This window comes from Anas platyrhynchos, chromosome 29 (assembly GCF_047663525.1).
Source record: "Anas platyrhynchos isolate ZD024472 breed Pekin duck chromosome 29, IASCAAS_PekinDuck_T2T, whole genome shotgun sequence".
In the NCBI taxonomy this organism is placed as follows: Eukaryota; Metazoa; Chordata; class Aves; order Anseriformes; family Anatidae; genus Anas; species Anas platyrhynchos.
Window position 1 is genome coordinate 1106021 of NC_092615.1, and position 19001 is coordinate 1125021.

Below are 19001 nucleotides of genomic sequence, written 5' to 3' on the forward strand. Positions count from 1 at the left end.
TGCTCCTCGGGGACGGGGCTGGGGTCCTGAGCCCCTCTTCTTGGGGGCTCCAGCGCTGGGTGGGGGGGGGAGAGCTGAGGCCGAGCTTCCTCCTGCACCCATGGGTGCTGCTGCCCCACCTGCGGCGGGCGGGCAGACAGGGAGGGTGGCACCGGGCAGGGGGAGGATCGCTGCCAACGGGGTGTTTGCACCCTAACGCTCCCGGGAGGCACCAGGATGGCTCAGGGCTGGCTCTGTGGGAAGGTACCGGGGGGCTTAGGGGGGTTTTGGGGGGGACTCGCAGCTCTTTGAGGTGCCCTGGGGGGGGGTCCGAACTGGGTGCCGGGATGGGGCTGGCCGGATCCTGCCCCTGGCACCCAGGTTGTGTGGGGTGGGGGAGAAGCACCCGGTGTCCCCTTGGTGCCTTGGGGTCCCCTTGGTGCCTTGGGGTCCCCGTGCTGCCCCCCTGCCCCCGTGCTTTGTCCCTGGGGGCCAGCGCTGCTCGCAGCAAGCCCCGGGTGGGCTTCGTGTAACCGAGCCCACCCCACCACCACCTCCAGCTGGGGGGGACTCCTTTGGGTACCCCCCTGCCCGCTGCCAGTGTGGCTCCCGGCCGTGCCCGGCCCTTGGGGCAGCGAGCCCGTGTCCCCCGGCTGGGACCAGTGCCCAAGACCTTGGCCAAGGCTGCTGTGCCCTAGGCATGGAGCGAGGGCAGGCTGCCTCTCCCCGGGCGGGATCCCTTTTGTCTTGGCACAGAGGAGGAAGTGGACTTGAGACCAAAAAGGCATAAAACAAGGTGAAGAGGAAGAGAAAAGCTGAATTATCCTGCTACGTGGCTGGCAGGGTGGAGAGGGACACAGCGCCTGAGCCTCCTCCTCTTCCCGGAGACACTGGAGGGGGTGGAGACGTTGCCCCAGTCTGCAGGGCCCTGGGGTGCCAGTGTGGGCTCTGGGAGGGTGGTGGGGACACGGGGACACCCTGAAGTCCCCCCCCAGGAGCCCACAAAGGGCTCCACGGGGCTGGGAACACGCAGGGAGCCTTCAGCCTCCGCCGTCATCATCGGCACCGGGGAGCCCCCGGGTCCCTTCCCAGCCACGGGGCACTCGGCCCCGGTGGGGAACCCGTGGGCATCGTGGAGGGGGCAGCAGGGGCTGTGGGGGCAGCCGTCCTCCCCCCCGAGCCCCGCTCCCTGTCTCTTGCAGACCCTTCCCCAGCGGTGCTGCAGGATGGAGAAGCTGGGCTTGGTGGCCATCGGGGCCCTGGGGCTCTGCTTCCTGCTGGACCCCGCCAAACGCTTGGGGTTCGGCACCGTCCCCCCCAGCCCCACCGCAACCCCTCCGGCCCCCAGCCTCCCCCCGGCCCCCTCCCTGCCCACCGCCGCCCCCTGCGTGGCCAACAGCTCGGTGCACAACATCTCCGGCTTCGAGGAGCTGCCCCAGCACATCAAGGACTTCATGAGGTACCGGCACTGCCGCTCCTTCCGCCAGCTCCTCGACGTCCCCGGCAAGTGCGGGGGGCCCCGGGGCTCCTCCAGCATCTCCCTGCTCCTGGCCATCAAGTCCTCGCCGGCCAACTACGAGCGGCGGGAGGTGATCCGCAGGACGTGGGGGCAGCAGAGGACCTTCGAAGGGGCGCACATCCGCAGGGTTTTCCTCCTGGGGGTGTCCCCCAACGCCCGCGACGCCAGGAAGCTCGGTTGGCTGCTGCACCTGGAGCAGCGGGAGCACCGGGACGTGCTGCAGTGGGATTTCAGGGACACCTTCTTCAACCTGACGCTCAAGCAGGTGCTCTTCCACGCCTGGCTGGAGGAGCACTGCCCCGGCGTCCACTTCGTCTTCAACGGGGACGACGACGTCTTCGTCAACACGGACAACGTGGTGCGCTTCATGAAGACCTCCCGGGGCAGCCAGCACCTGATGGTGGGCTCCGTCCTAATCAACACGGGGCCCATCCGGGATAAGGGCAGCAAATACTACGTGCCCAAGCAGGTGATTCCCTCGGAGAGGTACCCGCCCTACTGCAGCGGTGGCGGGATGCTCATGTCCGGCTACACCGCCCGCGTCATCCACCGCGAGTCCCAAAGCATCGAGCTGGTCCCCATCGATGACGCCTACCTGGGCATGTGCCTGGAGCAGGCGGGGTTGCGCCCGGCTCCCCACGACGGCGTCCGGATCTGGGGCATCTACGCCCCCCGCAACAGCGACGCCTTCGACCCCTGCTACTACCGGGAGCTGCTGGTGGTGCACCGCTTCGTGGCCTACGAGACAGCGGCCATGTGGCAGGCCATCCACGAGCCCCAGCTGAGCTGCGGGAGGAAGGTGAGCTTCTTCTAGGGTGCTCGGTGTCCGGGGGGCACCAGGACGTGATGGTGCTGCTGCTGCTCGATGCCACCGCCCTGAGAGAGGGGTCCGAGGAACGCTGATGTGGGGCTGGCCCAAGGCGGTGCCGAGTGCCACCGGGGCTCATCCTGCTCCTGGCTGGATTCTGCCTGGTTTTGCCCCAAAACCTGCCCTGTTTTGGCCAGGTGAGCTCCAAAGAACCCGTGGGAGAATAAAGGAGCAAATTTTGGAAACGAGGGCGCAGGGTCTGGTGCCTTCCTAGGGCAGGGGAAACACGTGCCCCATTGCGCCGGCGAGGCTGGCGGGGGGGGTATGGGTAGGACGGGGTCAGCTTGGGGGGCGCATGGGCTTGGGGTAGGGGTCCCCAGCAGGCTGAGCACTTACAGGGGATGAGGGGCAGGCGAGGGGGTGTCTGCTCACCATGGAGGGCGAGCACAGCCCCGATGTCCCTGAGCTCCCTGCTCCGTTCCCAGAACCGCTGCGGCTGCAAGGTCGGCGATAACCTCGGGGGGGGCAGCCCTGGCCCTGGTGGGGTGCTCAGCCCCGGGAACAGCCCGTGCCGAGCCGTGCTGAGCCACAGATGGCTGCGCCACGCACGTGTTTTTGGCTCAGGGCCGTGGGAGGGGATATAAGCGGCGGTGCCGTGGGCGCAGCCACCCCCGTGCCAGCCCGCGGTGGTGCCGTGCCGCCGCGTGCCATGCGCCGCTGGGTGCTGGCGGCCCTCGCCCTGCTGGCAGCCGCCCCCGGTGCCACCGAGGAGCCGGCGCTGAGGCTGTGTGGGCGCGAGTTCGTCCGCACCCTCGTGGCCCTGTGCGGGGGCACCCGCTGGAGCCGCCCCCCCCGGGCAGCCTTGGGTGAGTGCTGAGCGCGGGGACCCCTCCCCAGCACGGGGACACCCAAAATAATTGGGAGCGCCCCCACGGGTGCCTCACCCCTCCCCGCTCTCTTCCAGCCGACTTCTTTGGGCGCCTCGATGGCCACGGCCCCCCCAGCCTGGCCCCCCCCGGCCCCGCTGGCTCCTGCTGCTCCCGTGGCTGCACCCAGCAGGAGCTGCTGCCCTTCTGCTAGCGCCCGCGCCCAGGGGAGTCTCTGGTGGCTCGTCGGAGGGTTGAGCTCGCTGCTGTACGGGGGGGGGACGTGGGCGCGCGTCCCCTCTTCCACTGCATCCCCCCCATGTGGGCTCCTCTCGACAGCTTCCAGATTTACCCAAATTTATTAGAAACGGACCAAATCCTGCTGCGCTGGGCGCGGGGAGAGGCAGGAGGTGAATGCCAAGCGGCGGCACCGCAGCCATTAAAGCCCCGTCGAAGCATCGCTGCGTCCGTGTGTCTGTCCGTCTGCGCATCGTGCTGGGGAGGGGGGGAGGGCTGGGGGGCTCGGGGGGCTGCAGCAGGGCCCCCAGAACGCCGTTTCTGGGGGTCCTGGCACCAGCTACCCACGGGCTTTGCTGCGGCCGTCCCGCAGCGCCTCGATTTTGGGCGCCAGCTCGCTGAAAGTGGGTCTGGTGCCGGGGTAGAAAGCCCAGCAGCTCAGCATCAGCGCATAGACCTGGGGACAAGGACGGGGGTGTCACGGGTGCGGGGTTACCCTGGGACCCCCACCGTGTTTTGGAGGGGGGGGGTCTCACCTCCACGGGGCAGCCGGCTGGTGCCGGGAGCCGTCTGTTGTCCTTCAGCAGCTCCAGCAAGTGGCAGATGATCTGCACCGCCTTCTCCGTGCCCATCATGCGGAGGAACTCCTGGGGGGGGGCACGGGGGTGCCATAAACTCGGGGAGGCAGCAGCCGGGACACAGGGGGCCGAGGGGGGGGGAAGTTGTCTGTCTCACCTCCGAGGGGCTCCTGCTCTTGTTGCTGTAGGTGAAGAGCTCGTAGAGGAGCACCCCGAAGCTCCAGATGTCGGATGCTCGGGAGAAGACGTTGTCAGCCAGGGACTCGGGCGCATACCTGCCGGTGGGAGGGTGCTGAGCACCGGGTCCTGCTGTGCCCCCCACCCCCCCAGCCCCCCCAGCACCACGCTGCCCTCACCAGAAGACGGGGCTCTGGCCGGGCTCCTGCACCACATAGTACTCCTTGTCCTGCGGCAGCAGCTTGGCCAGCCCGAAGTCGCCGATCTTGACGTGGGTCTCGCTCTCCACCAGGATGTTCCTGGTGGCCAGGTCGCGGTGCACGCAGCGCTGCGCCCCCAGGTACTCCATGCCCTGCAAGAGGGGGGGGGGTCGCAGCCCCTCACCACCACCACCCAGGCTGTGCCCCCCAGGGTGAGCGGTGGCACCGCTCTGCCCCCATCCCGACCTCCCCAGACGCGCGCACGCGCACGCACGCAGACCCCACGGGGGAGCCCCTTTGCCGCCGTGCCCCCATGGTGACGGGGGGGGGGGGGGGCGGGGGGGCACAGGGCACGGTCCCACCTTGCAGATCTGCCAGGCGTAGAGCAGCAGGCTCCTGTGCTCCAGGCGGTGCTGGTTCTTTTGCAGGTAGTCCCGCAGGCAGCCGTTGGGCAGGTACTCCATCACCAGCCGCAGCCCACGCCGCCCTGCGCACCCGCAGCCGTTACGGACACCCTGGGGGGGCACCCAGGACCCCCTCTGTGTCCCTCCCCCCTCACCCTCCAGGGACAATCCTAACCCCGCGCTCACCCCGGCTGTAGCAGACGCCGCGGTACTTGACGATGAAGTCGTGCTGCAGCGAGTGCAGGATCTGGATCTCCCTCTCGAAGTCCTGCAGCTCCTTGGCCGAGTCCTGCTGCAGCTTCTTCACCGCCACCAGCTCGCCCGTGCTGTCGCCCAGCGGGTCGTAGCGGCACAGCTCCACGCTCCCAAAATTACCCTGGTTGGGCAGGGGGTCAGGGACCCCCAGGGGTGCCCCCCGAGCCCTCCACCTTGTCCCCAATGCTTGGCCACCCCCAGGACAAGCAGATACAGACGAGGTGGGCACCAACCAAGCTTTTTCCCCCTCCCCGAGCAACATTTTGCGCCCAGCTCAGAGGGGACACCCAGGACCCCGCTGTCACCGCTCTGCCCTCACCTTGCCCAGCAGCGAGATGTACTTGAGGTGCCGCTCCTCAAAGAGTGTGGGGTCCTGCCCCACGGCCACGTGCTCGTACCCCCAGAAGCTGTCCCGCAGCGTCACGTCGGCGGGCGACGGGTCCGAGAGCAGCTCGTAGTCTGGGGGGGGGTTAGGGGGGCGGTGAGACAACGGGGGGACCGCTGGGGGTCGGGGTCCGTCCCCGTGCCCCCCTCCCCGTGCTCACCGGAGGTGATGAGGCTGTTGAGGTCCCGGATGAGGGCGCGGAAGCAGGGCCGGGCACGGGGCTCGTAGTCCATGCACTGCGCGATCAGCGTGGCCAGCTCGGTCCACTTGGGTGCGGGCAGCTGGAGGCGGCTCTGGTAGAAGTGCAGCTTCTGCGGGTGCACAGAGGGGGGGGCTGAGCACCCCGAGCAGCACCCGCAGGCTGCTGGATGGAGATAACAGCGGGGGGGGCACCGCCAGGACCCTGCCGCCACCACCACCTTGCACCGGAGCTGGGGAGGGGGGCTCCAAAACCCTGGTTCTTTTTTTTTTGGGCATCCATCTCCCCCCTTTTTCCAGGGTGAGCGGGTTGGTGGGCCAGCAGAGCCAGCAGGGAAATCCCTCGGGGACCCGTGGGGGGACTGGCAGCAGGATGGGGTCACCGAGGGATGGGGTCACCAAGGGATGGGGTCACCGAGGGATGAGGTCACTGAAGGATGGGGTCACAGTGGGACGGGGTCACCGAGGGATGGGGTCGCAATGGGATGGGGTCACAGAGCGATGGGGTCACTGAGGGATGGCGTCACCGAGGGACGGGGTCACCAAGGGATGGGGTCATTGAGGGATGGGGTCACTGAGGGATGGGGTTACCAAGGGGTGGGGTCACCAAGTGATGGGGTCACCGAGGGACGGGGTCACCGAGGGATGGGGTCACCGAGGGACAGGGTGGCAGCAGGACGGGGCAGCCTCACCTTCTGCGGCTCCAGCAGGCTGACGGGCATGTTGCCACCGCTGAAGATCTCCCACAGGGTCGCCCCGAAGCCCCATTTGTCAGCCGGGAGTGCCAGGCCCTTGGGGTCGCTCAGGCACTCGGGGGCCACCCAGGGGATGCGCTCCACCAGCACTGGGGAGAGGGAACAGCCCCAGCTCAGCACCCACCGGGGGGGGGTCCCGTGGCACTTGGGGGCTGCGCGGGCACTTACAGTCCTTGGCCAGGACGGTGACGCTGACACCGGGGTCGTTGAGCTTGATGAAGGGGGGGCTGCCGCTGGCCACGTCCCCCTCCCGGGTCAGCAGCACCTTCTTGGCGGAGACGTTGCCGTGGGTGATCCTTTTGTCCTCCTGGGGGGGGGAGAGGGACCCTCAGCGCACCCCCGGCGTGGCACCAGCAGGGGGGGAGACCCCCGAAATGCTCTGCATCGGGGCTGCTGGGCTTGGGGCTGGGGGGTGTGAGGTGTGGATGGGTGGGGGCTGTGGGATGTGGATATAGGGGAGCCATGGGATGTGGATATAGGGGAGATGTGGGATATAGCTATGTGGGAGCTGTGGGATGTGGATATGTGGGAGCCATGGGATGTGGATGTATGGGAGCTGTGGGATATGGGTGGGTAGGAGCTTTGGGATGTAGATGGATGGGAGCTTTGGGTTATGGAAATATGGGAGCTGTGGGATATGGATATATGGGACACATGGGATGTGGACATGTGGAACCCATGGGATGTGGATATATGGGACCCATGGGACATGGATATATGGGACCCATGGGATGTGGATATATGGGACCCATGGGATATGGATATATGGGACCCATGGGATGTGGATATATGGGACCCATGGGATATGGATATATGGGACACATGGGATGTGGACATGTGGAACCCATGGGATGTGGATATATGGGACCCATGGGACATGGATATATGGGACCCATGGGATGTGGATATATGGGACCCATGGGATGTGGATATATGGGAGCTGTGGTATATGGATATATGGGACCCGTGGGATGTGGACATGTGGGACCCATGGGATGTGGATATGTGGGAGTTGTGGGATGTGGATATATGGGACCCGTGGGATATGGATATATGGGAGCTGTGGGACACAGGTAGGTGGGGACGCGTGGGGGCGTGGGGTGCCGCCACCAGCTCACCAGGTAGTTGAGGGCGTACGCCAGCTGCTTGGCCACCTGCAGCTTCCAGCTCGTGGTCACCTTGCTCTCGCCGTGATTTTTCTTCAGGTAGAGGTCGAGGGGCCCGTGCCTGACGTACTCCTGCACCATGATACCTGCGGGAGGACGGAGCCACCGGGTCCCACGCGTGCCCGGCCACGGGTGCCGGCACAGGAGGGGGACGCGGGGCACTCACTCTCCTTCCCGAGGCTGACCCCGTGCAGCAGGACCAGGTGCTTGTGGGACAGCTGGCTCATGATGCTGGCGGCCTCCAGGAAGGACTGGGAAGGGGAGGACGGCTCAGGAGGGGTGGTGGGGGGGCGGTTGGGATGGCGCAGGGGGTGTCCCCCCCCTGCCTCACCTCGGAGCAGTTGCGGTGGCTGCTGTCCATCACCTTGAGCACCACCTCGGTCTGGTAGAACTCGTCCTCCTTCTGGTCCTGCTTCACGCCCTTGTAGATGTGGGTGAAGGAGCCCTGGGCCAGGCTCTCGCCCTGCCACGAGAGGGGGTGCTGGATGGGGACGGCCCCCCCCCCTGTGCCCCTAAAACCCCCGCGCCCCCCCGTCCCGCCGTACCCGCGTGAGGCTCTCGGGGTCGATCTTGTGGAAGGTCATCTGGTTGGGGCTGCGGCGTGGGGCTGAGGGGGAGCTGGGGGGCCGGGGGCAGCTGCTCCGCACAATCAGCAGGTTGGACTTCTCTGGGGGGGGGGTGGGGAGGGCCGTGAGGGGCTGCTGTGACGTCACACTGCCCCCTGTGACATCACACAATTCACTCTGTGACATCACAACCCCTCTCTGCTCGTTTTATGAGGTCACACAGCCCCGCTCTCCGATCCCATACAACCCCCCCACTGTGACACCACCCAGCCCCTCTGTGACACCACCCAGCCCCTCTGTGACACCACCCAGCCCCTTCCGTGACATCACACGGCATGTTTTATGACATCACGGGGCGATGTGTGACGTCACACCGGGTCCCCCCCTCCACCTCACCGCGGCGCCGGCGCCGTCACCTTTGGGCAGGGGCGGGCAGCACGTGGCCAGGCGCAGGCGGGCGCCCTCGGCCTGCAGCCCGCAGCACCCATAGGTGCCCAGCAGCTCCCGCAGGCTGCAGAAGCGCCGCGCCAGCCCCGACAGCCAGAAGTTCCCGTCCTCGTCCCTGCGGATCAGGCAGCGTTTGTAGTCCTGCCCGGAGCGCGTCTGCGGGGCGAGAGCCGGGCTCAGCGGCACGGGGACCCCCGGGGACGTGCCCGTCCCAAAGGGTCACCACCAGTGGCACCGTCCCCACCAGCACCGGGTTTCCCTGGTGGCACCGACCCCGCCGGCACCGGGTTCCCCTGCCCACGTTGCTGGATGTGGGTGCTGGGGGGCCGGGGGGTGTGCGCGGTGCCGGTCCTGGTGTGGGGGTCTCACCTCGGCGCACACGGTCAGCAGGTAGCTGTCAAAGTCCTGGGGGCTGCGGCGCAGCAGGAACAGCCCCGGGTGGCCCCCCGCCACCTTCAGCTTGTTCACGGCGAATTCGGAGCTGTAAAAAGCAGGGTGGGGGCACTGAAAAGGATGTGCCCCCCCCGTGCCCAGGAGCTCTCCGAGCCTGGTGCGCACCCGAGCACCCCCAGGATGCGGAGCGGTGCCCAGCAGCCTCGTGCCTCCCCCCCTAAATAATTCCCCCCCTCTTTGAGCCCCGTCACCCGTGGGCTGGGGGGGGGCAGCACCCACCTGATGGGCCCGTGGCACTGGTTCTCCACGTCCTCCAGCAGGCGGGGGGGGGCCACCTCCTTGCAGAAGTAGTGGTGGGCATCCGCCGTCAGGCGGTAGTAGCCGTCGATGAGCGCCACGAAGCTGTGGGCTTCCTGCAGCGTGGGGAACTCCACCTCCTAGGGACAGGGGGAAGGTGAGCCCCTTCCTAACACCCCCCCTCCGTGTCATTGTCCCCCCCCCCCGTGCCCCCTCCCCAGCTCACCAGCACCCGGTTGTCCGTCTTGGTGAGGGTGACGATGCGGTTCTCCACGGGGCTGCCGTCCCGGCTCGCCTGCTTGATGCTGACATCGGCGATGTCGGGGAAGTCACAAAAGTGCTGGCGGCTCTGCGGGGACACCAGCGGGCTACCTCTGCATCCCCCTTCCCTCACCCCAAAACCAGACCCTTCCCCCCAAAACCCCCCACCCCCAAAAACACCTCGGGGCTGCCGCTGCTCCAGGAGACGCCGTTCTCGCCGGCCACGTGGATGGTGATGTTGGCGTCGGGGCCGCGCACGGCGAAGCTCTCCTCGGCCCAGCGCCGCTGCAGCCGCTCCAGGTCCAGCAGGTATTTGAGCTTCAGGTGGCGCCCGTCCGCCTGGCAGCCGCCGATCCTGCGCAGGGACTTGCTGAAGCGGCGGCGGATGCGCTTGCGGGTGAGGAAGCTGTGCTGCTGGATCTGGCACCGCAGCGGCTCCGGGATGCACGACTTGTAGCTGGGAAAAGTGGGGAGGCGATGGGTGAGGTCAGGGGAACCCCCTCCCGGATCGTCCCCGGCCCCGTGGTCCCCCCTCACCTGACGCAGTTGAAGACCTCGTCGGGGCTCTGCCGCTTCTCCTTGGCGATGCGCAGCATGTCCAGCACGGCCAGGCTCAGGCACTGCTCCTGCCTCGGCAGGCTCAGCGCCACCTCCACGCGGCCCCCGATGAAGTCGCTGCGGGACTGGGGATGGGGCAGCAGCTCGGTGGGAGCCCCCCTGTGAGCCCCCTGCCAGCCCCAGCCTTGCACCGGGGGCTGCAGCCAGCACAGAGTCCATGCGCCCCAAGACCCTCGGACCATGCATAAGGCTGTGGCAGGTGATGTGTGTGCCCCCCCCCAACTAAAGGGAGCATCAACGCATCTCCTGCTGACCCCAACATTGTGCAGGGCTGCCCCAGAGGTGCCCCCCTCCAGCTCCGTGCCCGGGTGTCACATCCTGCCCCGCGTTCTGGCTCTGGATGGGGATGGGGACGCCGGCACGGGCTCACCTGGGCGAAAAGGTAATCAATGACGGGGTAATCCAGCACGGGGCTGGCGCGGTCATTCAGCAACTGGAAGCGATGCGACTGCCCCAGTCCACACCAGTTGGGGAAGAAGAACCTGGGGGGGGCGAGGGGCAGGGCTCAGGACCGTGTCCTGCATGGCACAGCCCCTATCAGCCAGCAGAGTCCCCAGGGGGCCGCGTCCCCGCAGACCCTACCTGATCCTATACACCACGACCTGGCTGCGGGCGTCCTCGACGGTGAAGAGGTGGTTGGGGGGGTACCAGCAGCTCAGGTCCTCGGTGGCCAGGGCGAAGAGGGGGTGGCAGACGGGCAGCACGCCTGGGGACGGGCAGAGCGGAGCTGTCCCTGGGGCCGTGACCGCACGGGGACGGTGCCAGGCCGGAGGGCACGGGGCCGGTGCTCACCGCAGGCTTTGGCGGCGTGGACGCAGAGCTCCTCGGCCGTGTACTCGCCGAAGGTGAAGGTGAGGACGCCGGCGGAGTCAGGGGGGGCACGAGGGGTGGGTGCCCGGTGGTAGAGGTACACCTGCAGCGTGCCGGGCTCGGTGGAGGAGAGGCTGCAGGAGCGCTCCCCGATCAGCGGGGTCTCCTCGCCCAGCGGGGCCATGGCAGGCGCTGCAAGGACAAAGGGGGGGCCCCGATGAGACCTTTGGGATCCTCCTCTCCCTGGGGTTAAACCCCGCAGCATCCCTAGGGCTGGGACCAGCTGCCCGCCGCCCCGCACTTGGGGTGCAGGTGGGGAAACTGAGGCAGGCTGATGTTTTGTTTTAGGGCGTGCGCACGGCCCCAGCCCTCCCCACAGCCACTCAGCCCAGGGATGGGCACTCGCCCCCAGGTGTGGGCCACCGTGAGGAGGATGCGGCTCCATCCCATGCCCAGGTGGGTTGCCCAGCCCCCGATAACCCCCCTGTGCCATCCCAGTGCCCCGAGGTACCTGCACCGTGCCGGTGGCCTCGCAGGCACTGCGTGTTCCGGCCCCGGGACTGGGCAGGGCTGGGTTTTCTGGGCTGCGTAGGTGGCTGCGAGCGAAGAAGGAGAGTCAAAAAGTCCCCTTGGTGACTTCCTTCCTGCCCACAGCGGCTCTGAGCAGCCAGGGACTTCCTGACGAGGGAGGGGGAGAGGGGTGGGGGGCCTCGAGGAGCCACCCAAAGGAGCCCAGGGGCAGGAGAGGGGCACCCTGCTTGGCTGGGGGCACCCCGCTGATCCCACCCGGTGCCGTGGTGCCGCAGGGATGGGTGCTGAGCATCCTGCCCCCATCCTGTCCCATGCGGCCCCCCCTGACCGAGGTGCTGTCCCCATGCACCTTGCGCTCCCCCTGCCCTGCTCGCAGCCCCCCAGGGTGGTCTCAGCCCCCCTCCTTTTGGCAGCTGCCCCCAGGTGCCCAGCCCCGGTGCCGTGCGGCTCCGCACGCAGCCGCCGGCGGATGTGGGGGATCCAGCAGCCGCCCGTCATCGTTTTTTTTTTTTTCCCCTTTCTGCTGCTCAAAAAGCGCAGCAGGGAGCAGGGTCCTGCCCCCCGGGGACAAAGCCACCGGGGATGTTTTGTCACTGCAGCCAGACCCTGGGGACCAGGGACCCTGCGCCGTGCCAGGGCACGAGGAACTGCCCCGTCACGGCACTGAGCCGCTCCTTGGAGGGGACTTTTTTCTGGTCCTGGCTCTGTCCCCAAGGCTGGGGCTCTTCCTGGGTCACAGCCCCGCTGTTTCAGGTGTGGGGACAACCCGTCTGGGATGGGACAAAGCAGTGCTTGTGCCTGGGAACGAGGAAGCTGGACCAGACGCCGCGGTGTCCCCGCACCCCAGCGGGCAGAGCCACCCCCTGGTCCCCACACTCAGGCCACCAGCGCTTGGCCTTGGACTCGGGGCCGGATCCTGCACGCCGGGACCTGGCTGGGTGGCAGGGAAGGGGTTATCACCACGGCCCCCTCCGGCTCCACGTCCCTCCCCGGTGCCTAATCCTGCCTCCTGCCTGGCCCCGTGGCCAGCCCCTCGCCCCTCCGGCACAGCAGCGCCCGGCGAGCCCGCGGCAGCCTCGGCGCTCAGCCCCGCTCCTGGCCAAGTCCTTGGGGGAGCAGCCGGCGAGGAAGGTGCTTTTGCTGGGTAAAGGTTTCGCTTGGGTTTGTTTTGTCCCCGTCTGGAGATAACTGGTGCTCGGGCAAAGCCCCTCCTCCTGTTTGCGCTGGGTTGGGGGGATTGCTCCGTCCTGGCCGCGTCCTTCGGGTGCAGGACGCGCGGCCGACTCGCTCCGGCACGGGCAGGACCGGAGAGATCCACGCTCATCCCCCTGTGTGCCACAGCTCAGGAGGTATTTGGGGTACTCAGGAGATATTCGGGGTGCTCAGGAGGTATTTGGGGTACTCAGGAGATATTCGGGGTGCTCAGGAGGAATTTGGGGTGCTCAGGAGGTATTTGGGGTACTCAGGAGGAATTTGGGGTGCTCTCCTTGCTCTGATTTTGGGCTGACCCCTTTGCGCAGCCCTCACCAGGATGGGGATGGGGTCGGGGCCGCGGTCACGCTGTGCTTCACGCTTGCCTTAAACCTCGATAATTGCCCCAAGTTTTCTCCCGCTGCAGTTTGGCTGCTCCTGGACGCACCGGGACCGCCGTGCCCTGCCCCGGCCACGCGTCCCCATCCTCGTTCTGCGTCCCCCTGTGCCTGCGGGTGCCCGGTGGGGGCTGTCCCCCCCCCCTGCAGCCACCACGCTGGCCCCGTCGGAGAGCCTGGAGGTGTGGGTGCCGGAGCCCCTCACCTTCAGCCTCTGGGACTACGGGGTCTTCGGGCTGATGCTGCTGGTGTCCACGGGCATCGGGCTCTTCCACGGCCTCTCCAAGGGCGGCCAGAAGACCTCGGAGGATTTCTTCACGGGGGGGCGGCGGATGGCGGCGGTGCCGGTGGGGCTCTCGCTCTCGGCCAGCTTCATGTCGGCCGTCCAGGTGCTGGGGGTGCCGGCCGAGGCGTACCGCTACGGCTCCAAATTCCTCTGGATGTGCCTGGGGCAGCTGCTCAACACCCTGCTCACCGCCCACCTCTTCCTGCCCGTCTTCTACCGCCTGGGGCTCACCAGCACCTACGAGGTGGGGGCCGGGGGGCCGCATCCCGCCCCTCGGTTTGGGACCCGGAGGGCGGCCCCGACACGGTCCCCGTCCTTGTCCCCAGTACCTGGAGCGGCGCTTCAGCAGGCGCGTGCGGCTCTGCGGCACCGTGCAGTACATTGCGGCCACGGTGCGTCCCTCGGGGGGATTTGGGGGGACACGGGGTGTGCGGGGGGCACGGGGATGCGGGGTCGCAGCCGTGCTGATGATGCTTTTGTCCCCTGGAGCCCCCTCGTTCCCGTGCTCGTGTTTTCCGCGGCTCCGAGCGAGCGCAGCCCCGCGGGGAGCCTGTTTGGAATGGAAAGCCGAGTGTTTGCCCAGCGCCCGCACGCTGCGCCTGGGCGGCACCGGCACGCCGCGACCCCGGCCCCGCGGGCACAGCCGGCACCGGCGCAGGGTGGGGTGCTGGCCCTGACCCCCCCCCCGCCCCCCCAAATCCCCACAGGTGCTGTACACGGGGATCGTCATCTACGCCCCCGCCCTGATCCTCAACCAAGGTACGGTGGGGGCATGGGGACAGCATCCACGTGTCCCTGTCCCCACGGGGGGGACAGCTCGGCCCCTTCCCACCCCAAGTTTTTCACGGTGCTCAGCATCCTCGTTTCTCCTTTAGTGACCGGTTTGGACATCTGGGCGTCAGTGCTCTCCACCGGAGTCATCTGCACCTTCTACACCACCATAGTGAGTGGGGAGCAGGGGTCCCGGGGGGTCCCTGGAGGTCCCAGGCGCTCACTGGGTGTCCCTCGGGCGCAGGGCGGGATGAAGGCTGTCATCTGGACGGACGTCTTCCAGGTCTTCGTCATGCTCTCCGGCTTCATCGCCGTCATCATCCGGGGGCTGCTGCTGGTGGGGGGCCCCGCCAGGGTCCTGGCCATCGCCGCCAACGGCTCCAGGGTGAACTTTGGCGAGTGAGTCCCCCCGTTCCCCCACCCCACACCCCTCCTTCCCCTGGGTGCTGGGGTGCCCGGGCTGCCCCGGCTCACCCTTGCCCCCCCCCCGCTGCTGTGCCCAGCTTCAACCCCGACCCGCGGAGCCGCTACACCTTCTGGAGCTTCGTGCTGGGGGGCACGCTGCTCTGGCTCTCCATGTACGGCGTCAACCAGGCGCAGGTCCAGCGCTACGTGGCCTGCAGGAGCGAGAGGGAGGCGAGGATGTGAGAGGCTGGGGGGGCTGCGGGGCACAGCCCCCGGCTTTTGGGGGGGGCGAGGGGCTGCGTTTGGGGTGGGGGGAGCCCACACACGGATCCTGCACCCTGCGCCCTTGAGTGGACCCCACATGGGTCCTGTGCTCCTCCAACGACCCCGCACAGCCCCTGCACCCTCGTGTGGCCCCTGCCCAAATCCTGCCCCCCCTTCCTGGGTCCTGTTGCCCCCCCCCAGCCCCGCCGGGCCGTGCTGTGATCTCTCGCCGTGCCCGCAGAGCGCTGCTGGTCAATCAAGTGGGGCTCTTCTGCATCGTCTCCAGCGCGGTGGCCTGTGGCCTTGTGATGTTTGCGCTCTACAAGGACTGCGACCCCCTCCTGGCCGGCTTCATCTCGGCCCCGGACCAGGTAGGAGCGCGCCCGATCCGGCCCCTCGAGCACCCGGCTGAGGGCACCCAAGCGGGAAGGGAACCGGGGAGGGGACCGGGATGGGGACAGCAGCAGGGGTGGGTGAGGACCGGGGGTCCCGGCCGCCCCCCGACACGCCTGTGCCCCCCCAGTACATGCCCTACCTGGTCCTCGACATCTTCCAGACATCCCCAGGGGTGCCGGGGCTGTTCCTGGCCTGCGCCTACAGCGGGACCCTGAGGTGAGGCCGCTTGGGGACCGCGGTGTCCCTACAGAAGGGGTGGCCCCGGTGCTGCCCCCCCAGCCCCGGTGTGGTGGGGGGCTGAGCGCTGCCCCCCTCCCCTCTCCAGCACGGCCTCCACCAGCATCAACGCCATGGCTGCTGTCACCGTGGAGGACCTGGTGAAGCCGCGCATGCCCACGCTGTCACCGCGGAGGCTGACGCTGGTGTCCAAGGGGCTGTGTGAGTGGGGACGGGAGGTGGCGCATGGCCGGGACACCCTGAGCTGTGCCGTGCCATGCCGTGCCGTGCCAATCCGTGCCACCCCATCCTGAGCTGTGCCGTGCCGTGCCATGCCGTGCCAATCCATGCCACCCCATCCTGGGCTGTGCAGTGCTGTGCCGTACCATGCTGTGCCATGCTGTGCTGCACTGTGCCATGCCGTGCCACTCTGTCCTGGGTTGTGCCATGCTGCAAAACAATGTGCCATGGTGTGCCGTGCCATGCCGTGCTGTGCCATGCCATGCCGTGCTGTGCCACACCATGCTATGTGACACTTCGATGCGCCATGCCACGCTGTGCCATGCTGTGCCATGCCATTCTGTGCTGTGCCATGCAATGCTGCGCTGCACTGCACTGTGCCACGCTGTGCCGTGCCACGGGACCCTGTACTGTGCCGTGCTGCACCACGCTGTGCCATGCCATACCGTGCTGTGCCATGCTGCACTGCACTGTGCCATGCTGTGCCGTGCCATGGGACCCAGTACTGTGTCGTGCCGTGCCATGCCATGCCGTGCCGTGCTGTACCATGCCATGCTGCACTGTGCCATGCCATGCCATGCCGTGCCGTGCCGTGCCGTGCCGTGCCGTGCCATGCTGCACTGTGCCATGCTGTGCCATGCCATGCCGTGCCATGCCACAGCCGCCCCCCTGACCCCCCGCTATCCCCACAGCTCTGATCTACGGCACTGCCTGCATCACGGTGGCAGCGCTGGCCTCGCTGCTGGGCGGCGGCGTGCTGCAGGTGAGCCCGTCCAAGGGGGGGGTCAGATCCTGCCTGGCACTGCCCCCCCCCCTTCCCCAACCCTCTGCCCCCCATCCCACCGGCTCTGCCCGGCCACACACGGACCCGCCACGCACCGCTGGCGGCCGGAGAGCCCTCGAGGGCTGTGGGGCCACCCCGAGCTCCGTCCCCGTCCCCCCCCCCAGGGCTCCTTCACCGTCATGGGGGTGATCAGCGGCCCGCTGCTGGGGGCCTTCGTCCTGGGCATGTTCGTGCCGGCGTGCAGCACGGCCGTGAGTGGGGGCACGGTAACCGGGAGGGGGGGTCCCGGTGCCACGCGGACCCCCCCCCCGGCTCCTCTCTCTCCCGCAGGGGGTGTTCGGGGGTCTGGCCGCCGGCCTGGCGCTGTCGCTGTGGGTGGCGGTGGGGGGCAGCCTGTACCCCCCCAGCGCCGCCGTCTCGGGCGTGCTGCCCACCTCCGGCGCCCGCTGCCCCCTGCGCACCAACGGCACTGCCCGCACCCTGCCGGGGACACCGCCCCCCCACCGCACGGCCCCGGCCCCCGCACGGTGAGAGGAGGCGGGGGGGGGACAGTGCATGGCCAGCGGGTGCTGGGTGTGTGCTGTGACGTCATAGAGCTGGTGTGACATCATAGCACTGGTGTGACGTCATGGTGCTGGTGTTGTGTATTATGACGTCATAGTACTGGCATTGTGACGTCATAGTGCTGGTGTGACGTCATAGTGCTGGTGTGACATCATAGAGCTGGTGTGACGTCATGGTGCTGGTGTGACGTCATGGTGCTGGTGTTGTATGTTATGACGTCATAGTGCTGGTGTCGTGATGTCATAGCGCTGGTGTTGTGACGTCATAGCATTGTGCGTCGTGACGTCATAGTGTTGTGCATTGTGACGTCATAGTGCTGGCATCGTGACGTCATAGTGCTGGCATTGTGATGTCATAATGCTGGTGCTGTGCATTGTGACGTCACGCCGCTGGCCTTGCTCATGGTGACGTCACACTGCTGGCGTTGTGACGTCATACTGCGGGTGGTGTCCACGGTGACGTCATCCTGCTTTCTTTGTCCATGGTGACGTCACACTCCTATCCTGGTGACGTCACACACTGTCATGGTGATGTCACCCCGCCACCCTCACCCACGGTGACGTCACGCTTTCACCCCATCCACTGTGCCCTCCCCCTCCTTTGCCCCTCATGACGTCACCCCACACCCCTCATGACATCACCCTACCTCATGACGTCACCCCACCTGGTGACATCACCCCGCCCGATGACGTCACTCCACCTGATGACGTCACCGGGGTGATGTCACCCCCCTTCCCCTCCCCAGGCCGGCCGTGGTGGGCGACTTCTACTCCATCTCCTACCTGTACTACGGGGCGCTGGGGACGCTCTGCACCGTGCTGGGGGGGCGCTGCTCAGCTACCTGACTGGTGAGGCTGGGGGGGGGCTATTTGGGGAGGGGGCACCCCCAAATTACCCCCCCCACCCCATTCTTCACTGTTGTCCCCCCCCCTCTCCAGGGCCCACCAAGCGGGCTCGGCTGCCCCCGGGCGTGCTGTGGTGGGACATCACCAAGCAGACGTCCTCCGTGTCCCCGGTGGGGGCTGCCCCCCCCCCGGGTGACCCCACCAAGGTGACCCCCCCCTCCATCCAAAATCCCCCTCCCCAACCCCCCTCCCATCTCCTCAAGCCCCCCTCCTCTCCCCGCAGGTCCTCAGAGCCCCCCAGGGGGGTCCCGGTGCTGAGCCCCCCCCGGTGCTGTCGGTGCGGGCGGCCCGGGGGGGCTGCAGGGCTCGGCCCCCCCCCGAGCACTGCGGTGCCGCTGAGCAGCTGCTGCAGGAGACCCACGTGTAGGGACCAGGGGGGGGGCACCAGGGGGGGAACGGGCACCAAGGGGTGTGCCCCCACCCCAGGCTGGTGTCCCCTGGGCCCCCCCCCCGGGATGGTGTCCCCTGGGCCCCCCCCCAAAGCACTGGGGGGGGGCAAGGGGCAATAAATGCTGCGGTGGCTCCCGGGGGTTGAGCCTGTTTTTTTTTGGGGGGGGGTTCTGGGGGGGCTGGGGGGGGTTGAGGGGGTCGGGGGGGGAATAAGGGGTTCAAGGGGGGGCCGGGGGGGGGGTTCATAGGGGCTGGGAGGGGTCTGGAGGAGGTGGGGGGGGAACTGGGGGGCTGGGGAGGGTCTGGGGGGGGTCGGGGGGGGGATGAGAGGATGGGGGAGGGGGGCGGGGGGGGCTGTGGGGGGTGATGAGGGGTGGGGGGGACCCTAAGGGGGGGTCGGGGAGGGGGTAGGGGGCCTGGGGGGGACCTGGGGGGTGGCTTGGGGGGGGACTGAGGGGGTCAGGGAGGCTTGGGGGGGTTGGGGGGGGCCAGGGGAGGCTGGGGGGAGCTGGGGGGGGTTGGGGGGGGCCTCGCGGCTCCGTTCGAGCCCCCCCGGGGGGAGAACGGGGAAGGGGGCGTGGCTCCCGCTGGCCCCGCCCCCTCCCTGCCCCGCCCACCTGGCCAACAATGGGCCGCGCCCCGCTAAGCCCCGCCCACTCCTCCAGGCCCCGCCCCCAGCCTCCAGCTGGGTCACGCCCACTCCTCCTAAGACCCCGCCCACCACCCCCCACGTGACGCTGG

General features: G+C 68.1%; 3 protein-coding genes across 9 annotated transcripts; 2 read left to right on the forward strand and 1 right to left on the reverse strand.

Moving 5' to 3' along the window:
• Window positions 1–154: 154 nt before the first annotated feature.
• Window positions 155–2554, forward strand: B3GNT3 (UDP-GlcNAc:betaGal beta-1,3-N-acetylglucosaminyltransferase 3). Its single transcript, XM_038172878.2, has 2 exons — window positions 155–243; window positions 1182–2554. Exons 1-2 carry the CDS (start codon window positions 217–219, stop codon window positions 2310–2312), a joined length of 1158 nt encoding a protein of 385 aa, XP_038028806.2. The 5' UTR covers window positions 155–216; the 3' UTR covers window positions 2313–2554.
• Window positions 2555–3512: 958 nt separating this feature from the next.
• JAK3 (Janus kinase 3) lies at window positions 3513–13379 on the reverse strand. Of its 2 annotated transcripts, none has more exons than XM_038172877.2 (25): window positions 13245–13379; window positions 11431–11515; window positions 10902–11111; window positions 10692–10815; window positions 10480–10591; window positions 10029–10174; window positions 9672–9948; window positions 9457–9579; window positions 9213–9370; window positions 8910–9021; window positions 8510–8696; window positions 8073–8194; window positions 7859–7990; window positions 7694–7778; window positions 7480–7613; window positions 6530–6668; window positions 6299–6450; window positions 5569–5719; window positions 5343–5482; window positions 4955–5144; window positions 4727–4851; window positions 4344–4516; window positions 4145–4262; window positions 3946–4056; window positions 3513–3866 (listed from the first exon to the last, which is right to left on the reverse strand). In XM_038172877.2, exons 3-25 carry the CDS (start codon window positions 11101–11103, stop codon window positions 3750–3752), a joined length of 3330 nt encoding a protein of 1109 aa, XP_038028805.2. In that variant the 5' UTR covers window positions 11104–11111; window positions 11431–11515; window positions 13245–13379; the 3' UTR covers window positions 3513–3749. The 2 variants fall into 2 exon arrangements, with proteins under 2 accessions (XP_038028805.2, XP_071885259.1); XM_072029158.1 differs by lacking the exon at window positions 13245–13379 and adding an exon at window positions 11800–11821.
• SLC5A5 (solute carrier family 5 member 5) lies at window positions 12018–18400 on the forward strand. 6 transcript variants are annotated; one of them, XM_072029160.1, is made up of 16 exons: window positions 12018–12594; window positions 13069–13569; window positions 13652–13717; window positions 14033–14084; window positions 14201–14268; window positions 14341–14495; window positions 14600–14740; window positions 15007–15136; window positions 15289–15377; window positions 15487–15599; window positions 16310–16380; window positions 16566–16652; window positions 16732–16928; window positions 17711–17813; window positions 17904–18016; window positions 18094–18400. In XM_072029160.1, the coding sequence occupies exons 1-16, from the start codon at window positions 12033–12035 to the stop codon at window positions 18235–18237; spliced, it is 2592 nt and encodes an 863-aa protein (XP_071885261.1). In that variant the 5' UTR covers window positions 12018–12032; the 3' UTR covers window positions 18238–18400. The 6 variants fall into 6 exon arrangements, with proteins under 6 accessions (XP_071885261.1, XP_071885260.1, XP_071885262.1 ...); XM_072029159.1 differs by having other exon boundaries at window positions 12018–12581; window positions 13053–13569; XM_072029161.1 differs by having other exon boundaries at window positions 12018–12581; window positions 13053–13569; window positions 14380–14495.
• Window positions 18401–19001: the final 601 nt, after the last annotated feature.

Coding starts and splice junctions, on each gene's coding strand:
- SLC5A5 (XM_072029159.1), top strand. CDS start 12,033: ATGTTTTGTCACTGCAGCCAGACCCTGGGGACCAGGGACCCTGCGCCG. Junction 13,570..13,651: donor GGCTCACCAGCACCTACGAG/GTGGGGGCCGGG, acceptor CCTTGTCCCCAG/TACCTGGAGCGGCGCTTCAG. Junction 16,381..16,565: donor TGGGCGGCGGCGTGCTGCAG/GTGAGCCCGTCC, acceptor CCCCCCCCCCAG/GGCTCCTTCACCGTCATGGG.
- JAK3 (XM_038172877.2), bottom strand. CDS start 11,103: ATGGCCCCGCTGGGCGAGGAGACCCCGCTGATCGGGGAGCGCTCCTGC. Junction 9,022..9,212: donor CAGTGCCACGGGCCCATCAG/GTGGGTGCTGCC, acceptor TGCTTTTTACAG/CTCCGAATTCGCCGTGAACA. Junction 3,867..3,945: donor CAGCCGGCTGCCCCGTGGAG/GTGAGACCCCCC, acceptor CCTTGTCCCCAG/GTCTATGCGCTGATGCTGAG.
- B3GNT3 (XM_038172878.2), top strand. CDS start 217: ATGGCTCAGGGCTGGCTCTGTGGGAAG. Junction 244..1,181: donor AGGGCTGGCTCTGTGGGAAG/GTACCGGGGGGC, acceptor TGTCTCTTGCAG/ACCCTTCCCCAGCGGTGCTG.